The following is a 20418-nucleotide window of genomic DNA, read 5'->3' as shown; positions in this document are numbered from 1 at the left end:
AATTATTCAAGGCAGATGGTTTATTTTTAAACTTTTATTGCTAGAATTCTTTGTTCCCTATTTTAAAACTCAGCATGCTGTGTATCTAGACAGATCGTTCTACATTTTCATACTTCTTATTCAATTTCTTGTCCTCAAGCGATTTTGCTTTGTTATATAAGTACCTCTTTTCATTTGCTATCTTTAATACTTTCTACTGTATTTGCTGTATTCAAGCCTTTGATAATGGAAATATTGATCTTTCAATTCACATCAAAGACAGAAAGTATCGATCAGTAAGTCTAACCATTGAGCTGCAGGAGAAAAGAATGCAGAGAAAAATGTATTCAAATCCTCTGTCTGACAGGCAGCTCAGGCAATGCTCCTATGTGTATGGAGTTCTTTGATATGGCAGTTCCGCCCCAATTTCTCCACCATCCCCAGTCCAGATTTCATGAATTTTGCACTACAAATGCAGAGGAATTTCGGGGCCTTGGTATTTCCCAGTATTTCGTATTTGGCTGAACTAACTGTTGAAGAATAGTGCTGGGGTTTGGTAGCTCTGGCCAAGATAACAATGATAGGGCTTTCATAATGGTCTTTCTGCTTTTGGTTCCCACCTCGTATGTAATGCTTAGCCCTGAACTTTCATGCTATGTTGTCTATTACTTCTTTGGCATCTTGATGGAGGGCTAAGTGTGACTTATCTACATTCCACATGGTTATTGCTTATCAATCTCTCTTTCTGGGACCAAAACCCCATGGGCTAGAAATTGGGCACCTTAGAGCCTTCCATTATCATTTCTGGGGGGTGATAATGGGATGCTAATCACTTACCGACCGGGTGCAGTGAAAAGATCGGCTCTCGCTATATTCGGCAGGAGGTTTACGGTAGCAGTATGGCGTTGCGCCCCGATCTCCTTCACCCGGAGCTCGTGACGTCATCGCCATGCGCATCGCCCCGATAGCGTCCCGGACCTGAATTTCGGTTCCGCTCCCTGCAGCATTGCCGGGCGGTAACACCAGCAGCTGCAGGAGGTGTTCATCGGGAGGCCCTGCGCTTCGGGGCGGCAAGGTGGCCGAGGTAAGTGGAAAAAAGTGTGAAATGCTGTTTCTGCCTTTTTTTTCATTTTTCTTCGCCAGCGATCGATCAGCCCGGAACTCTGCAGCAGTGCTTAGGGCTGATCAGGGTGGATCATGGTTGCCGTCAGAGACCAGGTAAGTCTTGCCCTTGCAGAGCCTGCAGCGATGAGCCTTCCCTTTAAGGGAGGGAAGGAGCCTTCCAACACAGCAGCACTGTATGGCCCACTGTGCAGCGCTGCTCACCTACCACCCCTCCTGCTGCCTGTTGCGCTCCTGGAAGGAAGTGAAGCACTTGATTTAGCGCTCCACTTCCTTCCTAGAGCGCGAAACCGAATTTTTAAAAAGTTGAAAAACATTAGTGCTTGCCGCTAATTTTTTCAACTTTTAAAAGTTAGCACCCCAAACGGGGCGATACTGAATTTCTCCCCCCGTGGTTATTAAAATCCAGTTCTGTAATTTACTACCTGTAGGCTGTTGCCTACATTGATAATACAGGACGGCTGACTCTGGACAACTGACATATCTCCTTGAGCAGATTGCTTTTTTTTCCATTTACCAAGTCCAAAAATCGCACCAGTTCTGCTGACATGTATTTTACCTTTGTAACACTTGTGCAATGAAATCAAAGGACAAGACAAACACTAGTACAAAAGCAAAATACTGCGAATGCTGGAAATCTGATATATGAATAGAAAATTCTGAAAATACTCAGAAGGTCAGGCAGCATCTGTGTAGAGAGAAACAGAGTTAACGTTTCAGGTCAATAACCTTTTGTCAGAACTAGAAAAAGTTATAGATGTAACAGATTTTAAGCAGTGCAGGGCCAGGGTAAGGGGCAGGGGGAGAAAGGACAAAAGGGAAAGTTTGTGATAGGGTGGAAGGCAGGAGTGATTAAATGACAACAGGTATGATTGTACAAAGCAAAAGGAGATGGTAATGGGACAGGTAAAGAAACTAAAGATGGGTCTAGATGAGATGTAAATGGGAATGGCAGAATCATCAATAGCTGTCATCTGTAAAAATAGTGGTAGAGGTTATGGTCTGAAATTGTTGAACTTAATGTTGAGTCCAGAAGGCTGTAAAGTGCCTAACAGAATGATGAGATGCTGTTCCTTAAGCTTACACTGAGCTTCGTTGGAACAGTGTAAGAGGCCAAGGACAGAGAGGTCAGAGTGGGAGTGGGGCGGAGCATTAAAGTGACAGGCGATCGGAAGCTCGGGGTCACGCTTACGGACTGAACGGAGGTGTTCCGCAAATTAGTCACCCAATCTGCGCTTGGTCTCCACTAGTAATGGGTTGCAAGTGAAGGTATTATTATGAAACTTATGGGCATAACACCCAGTAGGTGGACGAACAAAAATTAATTGGATTTTCTTGAAAAGTCCAGATTAAATGATCACTAGTCCCCTTCACTGGGTAAAAGATAATGGCCATCAGTACATTATGTCAGGTGATAAGGTACCAAGGAACAGAGGAGACTATGGGCAATCTTCCAAGCATGCAAGTTGAAGTTCTGACGAAATGCTACAAGTAATAAAACATAGAAACATAGAAGATAGGAGCAGGAGTAGGCCATTCGGCCCCTCGAGCCTTTTCCACCATTGAATGAGATCATGGCTGATCATCCAAATTCAGTACCCTGTCCCTGCTTTCTCCCCATATCCCTTGATCCCTTTAGCCTTAAGAAATATATCTAACTCCTTCTTGAAAATATTTAATGAATTGGCCTCAATGGCGTTCTGTGGTAGAGAATTCCACAGGTTCACCACTCTCTGGGTGAAGAAATTCCTCTTCATCTCAGTCCTAAATGGCTTACCCCTTATCCTTAGACTGTGACCTCTGGTTCTGGACTCCCCCGCCATTGGGAACATCCTTCCTGCATTTAGTCTGTCTAGTCCTGTTAGAATTTTATAAGTTTCAATGAGATCCCCTCTCATTCTTCTAAACTCTAGCGAATACAAGCACAATCGACCCAATCTCTCTTCATACGTCATTCCTGCCATCCCAGGTATCAGTCTGGTGAATCTTCGTTGCACTCCCTCCATGGCAAGAACATCCTTCCTCAGATAAGGTGACCAAAACTGCACACAATACTCAAGGTATGGTCTCACCAAGGCCCTGTACAACTACAGCAAGACATCGTTGCTCCTGTACTCGAATCCTCTCGCTATGAAGGCCAACTTACCATTTGCCTTCTTAACCGCCTGCAGCACTTGCATGCTTACCTTCAGCGACTGGTGCACAAGGACACCCAGGCCTTGTTGCACTTCCCCTTTTCCCAAACTATTGCCATTCAGATAATAATCTGCCTTCCTGTTTTTGCCACCAAAGTGGATAACCTCGCATTTATCCACATTATACTGCATCTGCCATGCATTTCCCAATCACCCAACCTGTCCAAATCATACTGGAGTTTCTCGGCATCCTCCTCACAGCACACATGCCCACCAAGCTTTGTGTTGTCTGCAAACTTGGAGATATTACATCTAGTTCCCTCATCTAGATCATTAATATATATTGTGAATAGCTGGGGTCCTAGCACCGATCCCTGCAGTACCCCACTAGTCACTGCCTGCAACTCGGAAAAAGACCCGTTTATTCCAACTTTTTGCTTCCTGTCTGCCAACCAGTTCTCTATCCAAGTCAGTACCTTACCCCTAATCCCATGTGCTTTAACTTTGCATGCTAATCTCTTATGCGGGACCTTATCAAAAGCCTTCTGAAAGTCCAAATATACTACATCCACTGGTTCTCCCTTATCTATTCTACCAGTCACATCCTCAAAAAATTCCAGTAGATTAGTCAAGTACGATTTACCTTTTGTAAATCCATGTTGACTTTGTCCGATCCTGTCACTGTTTTCTAAGTGCTCTGCTATTACATATTTTATAATGGACTCTAGCATTTTCCTCACTATTGATTATCAGGCTTTCCCCGTTTTCTCTCTACCACCTTTTTTGAATAGTGTGGTTACTTTAGCTACCCTCCAATCCATGGAAACTGTTCCATAGTCTATAGAATTTTGGAAGATGACCAGCAATGCATCTACTATTTCTAGGGCCACTTCCTTAAGTACCCTAGGATGTAGATTATCAGGCCCTGGGGATTTATCGACCTTCAATCCCATCAATTTCCCTACACCATTTCCCTACAAATACTGATTTCATTCAGTTCCTTCCTCTCATTAGACCCTATGTTCCCTGACATTTCTGGGAGGTTATTTGTGTCCTCCTTTGTGAAGACAGAACTAAAATATGTAATTAATTGGTCTGCCATTTCTTTGTTCCCCATTATAAATTCCCCTGATTCTGACTGCAAGGGACCTACGCTTGACTTCACCAATCTTTTTCTCTTCACATGTCCATAGAAGCTTTTACAGTCAGTTTTTATGTTCCCAGTAAGCTTACTCTCAAACTCTATTTTCCCCCTCTTAATTAATCCCTTTGTTCTCCTTTGCTGAATCCTAAACTGCTCCCAATCCTCAGGTTTGCTGCTTTTTCTGGCCAATTTATATGTCCTCTCCTTGGATCTTATGCTATCCCTAAGATATAGGAATTTCAGAAAAGCCAATCACTAATGGGCTGTGGAAGCTAAAGGCAGCCAAGTCACCAGGCTTGGATGGACATTATACAAGCAGGAAGAAGTTAGGACATTTTTTATGCAGAAAGTTGTTAAAACATGGAATGCCCCACCAGAAATGGTGGTGGGAGCAGAATCCATAATCGCTTCCACAAAAGAACTGGATGATTTTCTTTTAACTAAAAGGGTATATGTACATTCTATTCTTTTATGTAAAGGGCATTGCTATGTGACTAAGTGGATAACTCTTTCAGGGAACCAGCATAGTTACAGTAGGCTGAATGTCTCCTTCTGTGCTGTAAAATTCTATGATTCCAGAAGAGTTTTGGGAGAAGTAATGTAGATTACATCAATCTTTAAAAGGGGACATAGGGACAATCCTAGAATTACGGATCAGGGAGGCTTACATCTGTTGTGGGTAAAGTATCAAAAGTCAACCTGAATATGGCGATGATGAAACACCTAGATGAGTATGGTATGGCAAGAGGGAGTCAGCATGGAATTATGGCAGGGAGCCTTGCCTAACAAACATCTTCAAGGAAAGCATGGATCATGTTGACAATGGAAAATCTGTGGATGTGATATATTTAGATTTCAGCAAGGCTTTTGAGATCATGTAACACAGCAATTTTCTTTTTATTCATTCATGGGATGTGCGCGTTGCTGGCAAGACCAGCATTTATTGCCCATCCCTAATTGCCCTTGAGAAGGTAGTGGTGAGCCACCTTTTTGAACCACTGCAGTCCGTGTGGTGAAAGTACTCCCACAGTGCTATTAGGTAGGGAATTCTGGGATTTTGACCCAGCGATGATGATGGGTAGGGCGATATATTTCCAAGTTAGGATGGTGCGTGACTTGGAGGGGATCTTGAATGTGGTGGTGTTCCCATGCACCTGCTGCCCTTATCCTTCTAGGTGGTAGAGGTCGTGGGTTTGGGAGGTGCTGTCGAAGCTTTGGCGAGTTACTGCACTGCATCTTGTAGATGGTATACACTGCAGCCACGGTGCGTCAGTGGTGGAGGGAATGAATGTTTCAGGCAATGGATGGGATGCAAATCAAGTGGGCTGCTTTGCTCTTGATGGTGTCGAGCTTCTTGACTGTTGTTGGAGCTGCACTCATCTAAGCAACTGGAGAGTATTCCATCACACTCCTGACTTGTGTCTTGTAGTAAGGCATTTGTACAGTTCCACAAGAAATCACATTTTGAAGTTCTATTTGTTTTTATTCTTATCAAAGCAGTTTCTTCCTAACCTTAATATTAAGGGTCTTTGTGGTAGTTGTTTACTTTTCCAGGTAAAAGCAGTTATCTGTTTTTTCCAGCTTCTTGGATGCCTATGGCTATTTTGTAATCAGTTATAGGCTTTTGGGGAGTCAGGAGGTGAGTCGCTCGCCGCAGAATACCAGGCCTCTGACCTGCTCTTGTAGCCACAGTATTTATGTGGCTGGTCCAGGTAAGCTTCTGGTCAATGGTGAGCCCCAGGATGTTGATGTTGGGGGATTTGGCGATGGTAATGCCGTTGAATGCCAAGGGGTGGTGGTTAGATTCTCTCTTGTTGGAGATAGTCATTGTCTGGCACATGTGTGGTGAAAATGTTACTTGCCACTTATCAGCCTAAGCCTGAATGTTATTCAGGTCTTGCTGCATGCAGGCATGGACTGCTTCATTATCTGAGGAGTTGCGAATGGCACTGAACACTGTGCAATCAATTATTCCATAAGGCAGGAAGGCATACTTCTGAGGTGGACTGAAAATGAGCTAAACCACAGTTAACAATGGCTAGTTCTAAATTGAACTGTGTTGACATGGCAAGAGATCACTAATGAGGATGCAGCATGATCAGTATGTTGTTCATAGTGTATATAGATGACATGGAGCTGGTGACAAAACAAGACTATCTACATTTTTATTTATCAAAATTATACATTTTATAAATATATTCAACAAAAAATCATCTACAAATTGACCTGCTTTCAAGAATGAAGTTTTATTTTCATGTTCGAAGAATGTTACAATATTTGAAGGAAAATTCTTACAACCCAGTCTCACTTTTTCCCATGAATATTGAAAACAGGAATTATTTTAAAACATTTTTAATAGTCATATCTTTTATGTCATGTTGGGGAAAAGAATTTCACTCAGAAAATAAGCAGTTTAACAAGATACAACCAGTACCTTTCTGAGTGACAGAAAATGCAATAATATTACAGAATTACATTACAGTATTTTACATCTAAATATTTCAGCAACACACATTATGTATTTATCTTACCAAGATAATAATTACAAAACTGTCATTGTAGTGATACTATCAGACAATATGCGGTATTGAATTATGTTGTTTAAATTCATATGTAATGAAATGTTATCAATAGTAAGGCATTTGTACAGTGCCACAAGAAATCACATTTTGAAGTTCTATTTGTTTTTATTCTTATCAAAGCGGTTTCTTCCTAACCTTAATACTAAGTGTCTTTGTGGTAGTTGTTTACTTTTCCAGGTAAAAGTAGTTGTCTGTTTTATCCAGCTTCTTGGATGCCTATGGCTATTTTGTAATCAGTGATAGCCTGTTCAATCAAACCCAAATGGCCTCGGACATCTGCACGGAGTTTGTGAAATAGAGCATCATCTGGCTTTAGCTGTAGTGCTGCAAAAATATGGTAAAGTCAGGTTAACAGCACAATCAACACAATTTTAATTATACTTCTTTGTTTACTTTATTTTAACTTAACCATCGTGCATATACTTAAAGCAGAAAGAATTTGCCTTTGACATTAAGCTGTAATTTGTCTTTTATTTAGGTTCCTTTGGAATTTTTTTTACTATGAAACTATCTTTATTTTTACTAGCATTGCTAACAGTGGAAGTCTCTTTTAACTTTTCCGCAGTATTGTGAAGAAGATTGTAATCTGCTGTGGGCTAGAAAAAAAAATTGTGTTATTGAGTAGGAATTAATACAGTGTAACAATGGACGTTTCTTGAAGACATTCATGTATCTAAAAAATTAGGTTGACTAGAAGGCTCGGTGAAAATCAATGAGATTAGCAGTCACAGCAGAAGAGTAAACAGAGCACAATGCACAACCACGTAACAGCCGAAGCAGACTTATGCAGAATGTAAAAATATCAATGGCCCAGATTTTGTGGTCAGCGGTGAGCGAACGACGCTAGCCCTTCATTACCCTTACACTTGCCTACAGATTTTCTATGAGCTTTTGCCCTGGAGCTTGCAGTGATTAGAAATCCAAAACAGCGCGGAACCCTCTACAGGGGATCTGGGACCTGTGTGAACAGGGCAAGTAACTGTGTATTTCCTTAACCAATCAGACTGAAGAATCCTTACTGAGCAATGCAGGGCTGAATCTTAACTCGCAAACACAGGTGGGTTGGGGTCATGTCAAAGGTTAAAATGCAAAAAATCTGGAAAAGGAACAGAACCCGCCCACTTCCAGTTTTAACGGAGGCAGGACAAGGGGCAGGGACCAATCCGCTTGCAGGAGGTGGGTTGGTCATTTAAATATTATAATGAGGCTGCTTGCCTTCATTTTAACAGTCACTTTATTTTTAACCACAGGAGGCTGGGTTTCCCAGGTCTCGGGAAACACGGCAGTTGAAAGAAGGCAGCTGGGGATCTTAAATTCAGTTAATTAAACAAATCTGGAATAAAAAGCTAGTATCAGTAATGGTAACCATGAAACTATTGGATTGTCGTAAAAACCCATCTGGTTCATTAATGTCCTTTAGGAAAGGAAATCTGCCATCCTTACCTGGTCTGGCCTATATGTGCCTCCACACCCACAGCAATGTGGTTGACTCTTAATTGCCCTCTGAAATGGCCTAGCAAGCCACTCAGTTGTAGCAAACCGCTACGAAACACAATAATAAGAATGAAACCGGACGGACCAGCTTGGCACCGGCTACGGACATGGCAACGGCACACCCAGCCCAGTCAACCCGGTAAAGTCCACCTCACCAACATCTGGGGGCTTGTGCCAAAATTGGGAGAGCTGTCCCACAGACTAGTCAAGCAACAGCCTGATATAGTCATACTCACAGAATCAACCTTTCAGCCAATATCCAAAACTCCTCCATCACCATCCCTGGGTATGTCCTGTCCCACCGGCAGGACAGACCCACCAGAGGTGGTGACACAGTGGTATACAGTCGGGAAGGAGTGGCCCTGGGAGTTCTCAATATTGGCTCTGGACCCCATGAAGTCTCATGGCTTCAGGTCAAGCATGGGCAAGGAAACCTCCTGCTGATTACCACCTACCGCCCTCCCTCAGCTGATGAATCAGTACTCCTCCATGACGAACACCACTTGGAAAAAGCACTGAGAGTAGCAAGGGCACAGAATGTACTCTGGGTGGGGGACTTCAATGTCCATCACCAACAGTGGCTCGGTAGCACCACTACTGACCGAGCTGGCTGAGTCCTGAAGGATATAGTTGCCAGACTGGGCCTGCAGCAGGTGCTGAGAGAACCAACATGAGGGAAAAACCTAGTTGACTTTGTCCTCACCAATCTACCTGCATCTGTCCATGACAGTATTGGGAGCAGTGACCACCGCACGGTCCTTGTGGAGACGAAGGCCCATCTTAACACTGAGGACATCCTCTATCGTGTTGTTTGGTACTACCACCATGCTAAATGGGATAGATTCAGAACAGATCTAGCAGCTCAAAACTGGGCATCAATGAGGCGCTGTGGGCCATCAGCAGCAGAATTGTATTCCATCACAATCTGTAACCTCATGGCCCGGCATATATCCTTCACTCTACCATTACCATCAAGCCAGGGAACCAACACTGGTTCAATAAGGAGTGTAGAAGAGCATGTCAGGAGCAGCACCAGGCATACCTAAAAATGAGGTGCCAACCTGGGGAAGCTGCAACACAGGACTACATGCTAAAAAGCGGAAGCAACATGCTATAGACAGGGCTAAGCGATCCCACAATCAACGGATCAGATCAAAGCTCTACAGTCCTGTCACATCCAGTCATGAATGGTGGTGGACCATTAAACAACTAACAGGAGGAGGAGGCTCCATGAATATCCACCTCCTTAATAATGGTGGAGGCCAGCACGTGAGTGAAAAAGACAAGGCTGAAGTTTTTGCAACCATCTTCAGACAGAAGTGCCAAGTGGATGATCCATCTCGGCCTCCTCCTGAGGTCCCCACCATCACAGAAGTCAGTCTTCAGCCAATTCGATTCACTCCACATGATATCAAGAAACGGCAGAGCGCACTGGATACAGCAAAGGCTATGGGCCCCGACAACATCCCGGCTATTGTGCTGAAGACTTGTGTTCCAGAACTAGGTGCGCTTCCAGCCAAGCTGTTCTAGCTACAACACTGGCACCTACCTGACAAAGTGGAAAATTACCCAGGTATGTCCTGTCCACAAAAACAGGATAAATTCAATCTGGTCTATTACCGCCCCATCAGTCTACTCTCAATCATCAGCAAAGTGATGGAAGGTGTTGTCGACAGTGCTATCAAGCGGCACTTACTCACCAATAACCTGCTCACTGATGCTCAGTTTGGGTTCCACCAGGATCACTCTGCTCCAGACCTCATTACAGTCTTAGTCCAAACATGGACAAAACAGCTGAATTCCAGAGGTAGGTGAGATTGACTGCCCTTGACATCAAGGCAGCATTTGACTGAGTGTGGCTTCGAGGAGCCCTAGTAAAACTGAAGTCAATGGGAATCGGGGGTAAAACTCCCCACTGGCTGGTGTCATACCTAGCACAAAGGAAGATGATTGTGGTTGTTGGAGGCCAATCATCTCAGCCCCAGAACATTGCTGCAGGAGTTCCTCAGGGCAGTGTCCTAGGCGCAACCATCTTCTGCTGCTTCATCAATGATCTTCCCTCCATCATAAGGTCAGATGTGGGGATGACAATTGCATAGTGTTCAGTTCCATTTGCAACTCCTCAGTCTATGCCCACGTGCAGCAAGACCTGGATGACTTTCAGGCCTGGGCTGATAAGTGGCAGGTAATATTCGTGCCACTCCATCCACCACCTTAATCATTCACTCCCTCCACCACCAGCGCAGCGTGGCTGCAGTGTATACCATCTACAAGATGCACTGCAGCAACTCGCCAAGGCTTCTTCGACAGCTCCTCCCAACCCATGACCTCTGCCACCTCGAAAGACAAGGGCAGCAGGCACATGGGAACACCACCACCTCCAAGTTCCCCTCCAAGGCACACACTATCCTGACTTGGAAATATATCACCGTGCCTTCATAGTCACTGGGTCAAAATCCTGGAACTTCCTCCCTAACAGCATTATGGGAGTACCTTCACCACACGGATGGCAGCGGTTCAAGAAGGTAGCTCACCACCACCTTCTCAAGGGCAATTAGGGATGGACAATAAATGCTGGCATTGCCAGCGATGCACACATCCCAGGAACGAATTTTAAAAAATTCAAGACTGGATATCGGGCAAGCAGTCTGACAATACAGAGGCTGTGATAGCCTGTTTGGAGAGATTCAAACATGGAGTTGCAGTAAAGATGTGCACAGATTTGTAAGACAACAACATGTTCAAGAACTTTGGAGAGGAAGGAAGGTTGGGGATGCATCAGTACTTTGGAAAGACAGGAGTTGACGGTGGATTTTTTCATGAGGGCAGTGATGACAGCTGGTTTGAAAGCAAGAGGAACAGTGCCTGAGGAGAGGGAACCATTTACAATGTCAGCTAGCCAACAGTGGATTAGAAATAAGATTAACTATATGTCAGATATATGCAATCAATCCATTCAGAATATCTGTATGATTTGTAGTAGCAAAGGTTTGCCCTTTTAAACTAAACAAAATAAATATGTAGAGCTCTCGTGCACAGCACATTTAATAAAGAGAAGCAAGCTGTGGAGACAATTATGCATGCCAATGTTGTCAGCTCTTTGTTCAATTTGACAACTATGAATATACACTAATGACTGCAACCATGCATTGACATACAGATGATGTCAAATGAACAGATTCAAAGTAATATTGAAAAAAGATTTCTCTATGTTTTATTCATTGTCTCAAACGTCATGGGCAAGTCAACACTGTTGTCAGCATCAATTCCTTAAAGACCGCAGGAGGCTTTTTGCATCCAAGTAAAACACTTGTAATATCACGCAGCTCTGCATGTGAAACAGAAATTTAAACTGTGAAACGTATATTTAATCCAATATACCTGACTTTATGGAGGACTGAATGTTTTTGTATAGTGTATCGCAATATACTATTCCCAAATGTTAAGCCTTACCTGTAATATTCTAAGGTTTGTAACAAGAATGTGCAATATTTTAGTTTTGGGGAAAGCTCCTTTTGTAATTAAACTAATTAGCACACTAAGACTAATTATATATTCTGTTTTGCCTTTGATAACAATCATAATTTCCACCTATCTAAAGACAGGCTTAGAGTTTTTGCGTTGATAATAGAGATTTGGAAAAAAAATTGTTGTGAACATTATTAATTTTTTCCTCCTTAGTTCCTATCTTACGAAAAATAAAAATGGGACACTATTACAATTATTGAAGTTAATCAGAGAATATTGGCTTAACAAATGTTCTGTAGCTTATCCAATGGTATCGTGGGTTAATTGAACCATGTGGTGTGGTACTGAACTACAACAATAAGTCTCTATGTTAAACTGCTGGATTGGGATGACTTAGTTGATCTCAGCAGTAGTGGCAATACAATTAGCTTTAATGTTCCTAGACTCGGGAAGGAGAAAAAGGTCAGCAGTGGTTCATGATCACTATCCTGTGACGTCTGTTGAAAAGTCTGTGCGCATGGAGATTGGGTGAGAACAAGATGAAATTCAGCTGTGATGCTCCTAAGGTGCAATTGCTTACCAATACTCTGTTTTTTTTTATTCGTTTATGGGATGTGGGCGTCGCTGGTAAGGCCAGCATTTATTGCCCATCCCTAAGCCCTCGAGAAGATGGTGCTGAGCCACCCTTTTGAACCGCTGTAGTCCACGTGGTGAAGGTACTCCCAAAGTGCTGTTAGGTAGAGAGTTCCAGGATTTTGACCCAGTGACGATGAAGGATCAGCGATATACGTCTAAGTCAGGATGGTGTGTGACTTGGAGGGGAACTTGGGGGTGGTGGTGTTCCCATGCACCTGCTGCCCTTGTCCTTCTAGGTGGAAGAGGTCACGGGTTTGGGAGGTGCTGCCAAAGAAGCCTTGGCGAGTTGCTGCTGTGCATCTTGTAGATGGTACACACTGCAGCCATGATACACCAGTGGTGGAGGGAGTGAATGTTTAAGGTGGTGGGTGGGGTGCCAATCAAGCGGGCTGCTTTGTCCTGGATGGTGTCGAGCTTCTTGAATGTTGTTGGAGCTGCACTCATCCAGGCAAGTGGAGAGTATTCCATCACACTCCTTTCTTGTGCCTTGTGGATGGTGGAGAGGCTCTGGGGAGTCAGGAAGTGAGACACTCACTGCAGAATACCCAGCCTCTGATCTGCTCTTGTTGCCACAGTATTTATGTGGCTGGTCCAGTTAAGTTTCTGGTCAATGGTGACCCCCCAGGATGTTGATGGTGGGGGATTCGGCGATGGTAATGCCGTTGAATGTCAAGGGGAGGTGGTTAGACTCTCACTTGTTGGAGATAGTCATTGCCTGGCACTTCTGTGGCGCGAATGTTACTTATCAGCCCAAGCCTGAATGTCGTCCAGGTCTTGTTGCATGCGTGCATGGACTGCTTCATTATCTGTGGAGTTGCGACTGGTGCTGAACACTGTGCAGTCATCAGAGAACATCCCCATTTTTGACCTTATGTTGGAGGGATGGTCATTGATGAAGCATCTGAAGATGGTTGGGCCTAGGACACTGCCCTGAGGAACTCCTGCAGCGATGTCCTGGGGCTGTGGTGATTGACTTTCAATCACCACAACCATCTTCCTTTGTGCTAGGCATGACTCCAGCCAGAGGAAAGTTTTCCACCCGATTCCCATTGACTTCAGTTTTACTCTGGCTCCTTGATGCCACAACCGGTCAAATGCTGCCTTGATGTCAAGGACAGTCACTCTCACCTCAGGTCTGGAATTCAGCTCCTTTGTCCATGTTTGGACCAAGGCTGTAATGAGTTCTGGAGCTAAGTGGTCTTGGCGGAACCCAAACTGGGCATCAGTGAGCAGGCTATTGGTGAGTAAGTGCCACTTGATAGCACTGTCGATAACACCTTCCATCACACATGATACAGTCTAGGCTCACACATGAAGAATCGCAAAATACTAGAGATCTGTCAGCACCCACAGAACTGTATTCCAGGATAAACTACTACTTGAGGAGAAATGGGAAAACTCAGAAAAAATGTTTGTAGTTCTTCACAGTACTCTAATTCTACTTAATGATAATTAATGTTGGAAATATATAGAAAATAATTCTTGCAGCCATTAGGATGCAGTATGTGGATATTTGCACAACTTCCTCTGGGAGCCAGCATGAATATTTGAAAAGGGAGCGGTAGGGAGGCCAGAAAGCAGGTGGCTGAGCAGGGGAGATAAGTGGGTAGCCAGAGGGCTGATGCCGATGGCCTGTAACATGCCAGAACAAGCAGCTGTTTGCTCCAGAAACTGACCTGAAGATTTAAAAGATGTGCGGGTGGCATGAGGCCAGACATTTGATGCACAAAGCAGTGTCATAACATTGCTGGTTCCGTCTAGGGTCTGATCATAGACGACGCTTGCGACTGCACTCACTCGGAGGTCGAACTCCAAACCATCGTCAACACCTTCACCGAAGCATATGAGAGCATGGGCCTTACACTAAACACCCGTAAGACAAAGGTCCTCTACCAACCTGCCCCCGCCACACAGTACAGCCCCCCAATTATCAAAATCCACAAGGCCTTGGTCAACGTGGACCACTTTCCATACCTCGGGAGCCTACTGTCAACAAGGGCAGACGTCGATGACGAAGTCCAACACCGCCTTCAGTGTGCCAGTGCAGCCTTCGGTCGCCTGAGGAAGAGAGCGTTTGAAGACCAGGGCCTCAAACCCGGCACTAAGCTCATGGTCTACAGAACAGCAGTGATACCCGCCCTGCCGTATGCCTCAAAGACATGGACCATGTACAGCAGGCACCTCAAAGCACTGGAGAGGTACCACCAACGCTGCCTCCGCAAGATCCTGCAAATCCATTGGCAGGATAGGCGCACCAATGTCAGTGTTCTTGCTCAGGCCAACATCCCCAGCATTGAAGCTTTGACCACGCTCAAACTGTTCCAATGGACGGGTCACATTGTCCGCATGCCCGATACGAGACTTCCAAAACAAGTGCTCTACTCGGAACTCCAACACGGCAAGAGAGCCCCAGGTGGGCAGAGGAAACGCTTCAAGGACACCCTCGAAGCCTCCTTGAAAAAGTGTAACATCCCCACCGACACCTGGGAATCCCTGGCCCAAGACTGCACAATGTGGAGGAGAAGCATCCGGGAAGGCGCTGAACACCTCGAGTCTCTTCGCCGGGAGCAAGCGGAAGCCAAGCGTAGGCAGTGCAAGGCGCGAACGTCAACCCAAGCACCCCACCCACCCGCCCCTTCAACCACCGTCTGCCCCACCTGTGACAGAGACTGTAGGTCCCACATTGGGCTCATCAGTCACCTGAGAACTCATTTTTAATGTGGAAGCAAGTCATCCTCGGTTCCGAGGGACTGCCTAAGAAGAAGAAGAAGAAGGTTCCTTCTAGGGTCTGATCATAAAGATTTGAAATAGGAAGTTGGAGGCTAACAAGCAAGCAGGAGAGAAGATGTGAGCTTAATTATATCCTTCTGCAAGTAGAAAATAACAAAGAATCATGACTGCTGCGCTAGACTGCATTATTGTATATAATATGCTAATGTTCAACACTCTGGCCTCACTTTGGGCTTTATTTTCCTCCACGATCCTGCCTCAAAATCAGGCAGGATAGCAGGGGATGATGAAATAAATTCGGGCAGCAAGACCTACCACAAACTCACTGCCCAACCTGGAATTCCCTCTGCTGGGATCACCACTGGTTGCTTTTTCACTGCCCTCCACATGCAAATGGTGGTGGGGGCACAGGTCCTGTTGTCCTCCCCACTTACCGCCACTTCCTTGAGCTGCCATGTATAAGGTGGTGGTAGGAGCTGGGAAGCGGCAGTAGCAGTTCAGAGGTCTCCCAATGGAGGGAGAGTGCTTATAGTGGCCTCCACTCGCTCCACCTAAGTCCTCACTTACCTTCCTTTGTAGGACTTTGTCTCTGCTGAGGACTACCAGGTGTCTGGCATGGGGTTTCTGCACCTTTGACTGCTCGACTGCCTCTTCTACTGTTGCAGTCATAGAGGATTCAATAGATAGTGTCCTCTGCAGTCGTGACCAAGAGTCTAGGAGGGTGTGTTGCCTGACTGGTGCAAAGGCAAATGATAGCACGGAGCAACTGGAGAGGATCTTGGAAAGGGAGGGGGAAGGTCCAGTTGTCATGGTCCACGTTGGGACCAATGGCGTAGGGAAGAAGAGGTCCTGCTAAGGGAATATCAGAAGTTATAAACAAAATTAAAAAACAGGACCCCATGGGTGGTAATCTTGGGATTATTACCCGAGTCACATAGGGCTAGGCCGATCAGGAAGGTGAATGCGTAGCTGAAAGACTGATGTTGGAAGGAGGGGTTCCATTTCATGGGACACTGGCACCAGTACTGGGACAGGAAGGAACCGTGGCACTGGGATGGGCTCCACCTGAACCGGAGTGGGACCAGTGTCCTAGCAGAAAGGATAAATAGGGCTGGCAATGGGACTTTAAACTAGTAAGACAGGGAGAGGGATCTGGTGAAAATAACATAAGTCTGAAGACAAAAGAAATAGGAGATGAAAGTAAAGGTCAGACCAATGTAAGGAACAAGGGTAACATAAATGGTCAGGGAACAAATACAGTTATAAAACAGAGTATAAAAGGACTGTTAAAAATGAAGTAAAAAGAACAATTATTAAAGACGAATTAAACTGTCTGCACAGCAATGTACAAAATAAAACTGGGGAACTGGAGGCAATAACCCGTAGCAAGGAACCAGTTGTAGTAGGAATAACTGAAACATGGCTACAGGAAAAACAGGACTGGCAACTAAATATTGCAGATTATAACATAATCAGAAAGGATGGGGAAGGAAGAATGTGCGGTGGAGTAGCTGTACTAATTAGAGATAACATAATGGCACTAGAAACAAAAGTCATAGCTAACAGTAGGATAGATACAGAATCCATATGGATTGAAATAAAAAAATAGGAAGGGATTGATCATGCTAATAGGGTATGCTACAGATTACCCAACAGTGGAAAGGAGGTGGAGGAAGAAATATGTAACCAAATATGTGAAATGAGTAAAGGAGATAAAATAATAATCATGGGAGAGTATAACTACCCCCAAATAAATTGGCAAGAAGAGCTAGCGGAAGGTGTACAGGGAATGGAATTTTTATGATGCATGCAGGACTCCTTTCTTACCCAGTATGTAGAAAGCCCAATAAGAAAGGGAGCACTGCTGGATCCAGTAATGGGAAATGAACCAGAACAGATAAGAGAAGTAAGCGTAGGGGAACATTCATGCAATAGCGATCACAACACAATAAGGTTTAAGATAAAGATTGAAAAGGACATAAGTAAGACAAAGGCCAAAATAATAAAGTGAAAAAATACAGATTTTAAAGGGATGAGAATGGAACTAGGAAAAATAAACTGGAAAAATTTACTGTCAAACAAAGAAATAGAACAGCAGTGGGAAACATTTAAAACTAGAAAGCAAGAATAAACTAGCCAGTAATGACATACCATGGATGAATAAAGAAATAAGGGGCAAAATTGAAACTAAAGAAAAAGACATACACTAACTAAGTAGATAGACAACGAGGGAAAGGATGACAAAAGGGAATACGAAAAGGTTAGGAAAGAATTTTAAAAAAATTAAGAAGGCAAAGAGAAACTACGTAATTAAGTTATCAAGGAGATATAAAAAGAAATAGTAAAGTATTCTACAGACACATAAATAACAAAAGAAAAATCAAGGTAGGGATAGGACCACTAAGGGATACAGATGATATATAATGACAGCAAAATGGCAGAAATATTAAATAATTACTTTGCCTTGGTATTTACCAGGGACACTAACATGGTGGACATGACATTAGAAGAAGGAATCAAAAAAGATATAAATACATTTAAGACAGAAAGGGGGGAGATAATTGATAAACTAATCAAACTGAGAGAGGATAAAACCCCTGGTCTGGATGGATTGTATCCGTGCATATTAAAAGAAGTTAGGGAAGAGATAGCAGGGGCACTATTATATATATATATAAAAACGCATTAGAAAAGAGAATAGTGCCAAAGGACTGGTAGACAGCTAATGTGATTCCTATATTTAAAAAGGGAGATAAAACAAGTTCAGGGAACTATTGACCAATTAGCTGAATGTCGGTGGTAGGAAATTTAATGGAACCCTTAATCAAAGATGTAACAGAAAAACATCTAGAAACTGAAATTATAATAAAGAATAGTCAACATGGATTTCAAAAGGGGAGGTCATGCTTGGCTAACCTTATTAAATTCTTTGAAGAAGTAACAGAAAGGGTAGACAAGGATAATGTAGTAGACATACTGGGCTAAAAATTCGGTATCGCCGCGCCAGGTCTTTAGTGCCCGAAATTTTGCGCTCGCCCGGATTCCCGTAGCGCCCGCCTGAAATTCAGTTGCGCCGCCCCAAGACGGAGGCGGGCGCTATTGCAGGGTTTGGCCGCCTCGTTTGGGGCGATGAAAGTCAGTTTCAGGCGTCCAGCTGCCGCTGCGGCACCCGATGCGGTGTGGCAGGCTGGGGTACTGCAGGCCTCCTCCTTCTCTTAAGGAGGAGCTGCCTGCAGCCGTGAGATCGCCGCTGGATTCCCCCGGCAAATGAGCCTGGCACCACGGAGAAGTGCCGGGCTCGCGGGAGTCAGACACCAATGCCGCGGGGGGGTGGTGCAGGAGTCCGGGGAGGGAGGTGCGGCCAGGCGGCTGCCGGGAAAGCGGCCGGCCGTCCCTCCACCTTTATGCGCCGGCCTCTCGGAGCTGCAAGGCACCGTTTTTCAAACGCTGTTTGCGGCCGCTACGGGCGAGGCGGCCGCAACTGAATTTGGCCATCGGCACGGAATAGCATTGGAACCGGGGCGCTGCGCACACCGATGACGTCATCGGTGCCGGCGCAGCGCTACCGGCTAACGCCGATGTTAGGGACCAACTGAATTTCGGGCGCTAAAAAACTTCCGGCGCAAACCACTCTATAGCCAATAAGTGGGCGCAAACGCGACTGAATTTCTAGGCCAATATATTTGGATTTTCAAAAGGCCTTCGATAAGGTAGACTCATGACTAAGGTTAGAACATGTGGAGTAAGGGGTCAAGTAGCAGAATGGATAGCAAGCTGGCCATAAAACAGAAAACAGAGAGTGGGGTTAAAGGTAGTTACTCAGACTGGCAAATGGTGGGAAGTGGTGTTCCACAAGGATCAGTGCTGGAACTATTGTTGTTCACTATTTACATAAACAATTTCTACTTGAAAATCAGAAGCACAATTTCAAAATTTGCAGACAATCCCCAACAAATTGGGGGTATAGTTAATACAGAGAAGGACTGTGACAAAGTACAGAAAGACATTAATAAACTGTAGGTAGTTGTCAATTGAACCTCAATATAGGTGTGAGGTGGTACATTTTGGTAGGAAGAATAAGGAGGCCACATAGGCCTAGAAATTCAGTTGCGTTCGCCAGCCGTTAGCGCCATAAGAGGGGTAGATTTCGAGCGCTAGGCACTTAGCGCCCGGGCGCAGACCAATCTGCGCCTACGCCCAACTTCAGTTGACATTTAGCGCCGGCGCAAAGTGTTTGCGCGCGCTCAGCTGCGCGCGCAGCTTATGACGTCATTTCGTCGTGCAACGCCGTTTGTGCGCCCCAAACCGGAACTTCAGTGGCGCCCGCCCAATGTGGGCGTGGCGCTGTTAAGAACTGTGAAGTGGAACGCAGCAGAGGCCCTGCGGGCCTCGGGGAGCGCTAATTAAAGGGCACTTAGACTGAACTATAAAGGGCAGCCATTTTGCTGCAATGACTTTAGTGCTACGGATTTCTGGACAGAGACCAAGGAAGAGACCTTACTGAATTGGGCCAACATAGGAGAGGTATTTTTGGCTTCTGGCCAGAGCTTGCAAATTTGTCTCATTGTGATTTCACTGTTTGCAAGTATATTATGGGGGCTGCATGGAGTTCCAACCCTCAGTTCCAGCATTATGTGCGAAGGGCTCGCAGACGCTGTGTGAGAGGGGCAGCCATGCCTAGACGTAGAGGGGCCATCAGGCGTCGGCAACGTAGGCCTTACCCACTCAGGGAATACCGCCAGCAGGTGTCCTATCTCACCATGACTGCCGCGCATTGTGTTAAGAGGCTGCGCTTCAGAAGGGAGGTGGTTGCAGAGATCTGCCAGCTGCTTCACAGAGATCTGCGTCCACAGCTGATGTGCAGGACGTCTCTGTCGGTGGAAGTGAAGGTCACGGTGGCTCTGAACTTTTATGCAAGCGGCTCCTTCCAAGCCGCTGCTGGGGACATAGCGAACATCTCCCAGTTCGCCGTGCATCGCTGCATCCGGCAGGTCACCGATGCCCTTTTCGCAAGGAGACACCAATTCATCTCCTTCCCCATGACCCTAGAGAGGCAGGAGCAGCGTGCAGTTGGATTTGCGAGGATCGCCGACTTCCCCAGGGCGCCATTGACTGCACGCATGTGGCT

The 20418-nt window shown here is 45.0% G+C and overlaps 1 protein-coding gene across 1 annotated transcript in view; it reads right to left on the bottom strand.

The window, feature by feature from the left end:
- Window positions 1–6607: 6607 nt before the first annotated feature.
- The window catches only part of ttc6 (tetratricopeptide repeat domain 6), a 649897-nt gene continuing 636086 nt past the window's right edge, over window positions 6608–20418 (bottom strand). The window contains exon 32 of the mRNA XM_086003340.1: window positions 6608–7286. Coding sequence (XP_085859466.1) covers window positions 7159–7286 — 128 coding nt within the window. The 3' untranslated portion in view covers window positions 6608–7158. The remainder of the gene's footprint in view (window positions 7287–20418) is intronic.

Source organism: Somniosus microcephalus, chromosome 12 (assembly GCF_052327205.1).
Source record: "Somniosus microcephalus isolate GS21.2 chromosome 12, FLI_Smic_1.0, whole genome shotgun sequence".
In the NCBI taxonomy this organism is placed as follows: Eukaryota; Metazoa; Chordata; class Chondrichthyes; order Squaliformes; family Somniosidae; genus Somniosus; species Somniosus microcephalus.
This window is presented reverse-complemented; position numbering and strand designations above follow the sequence as displayed.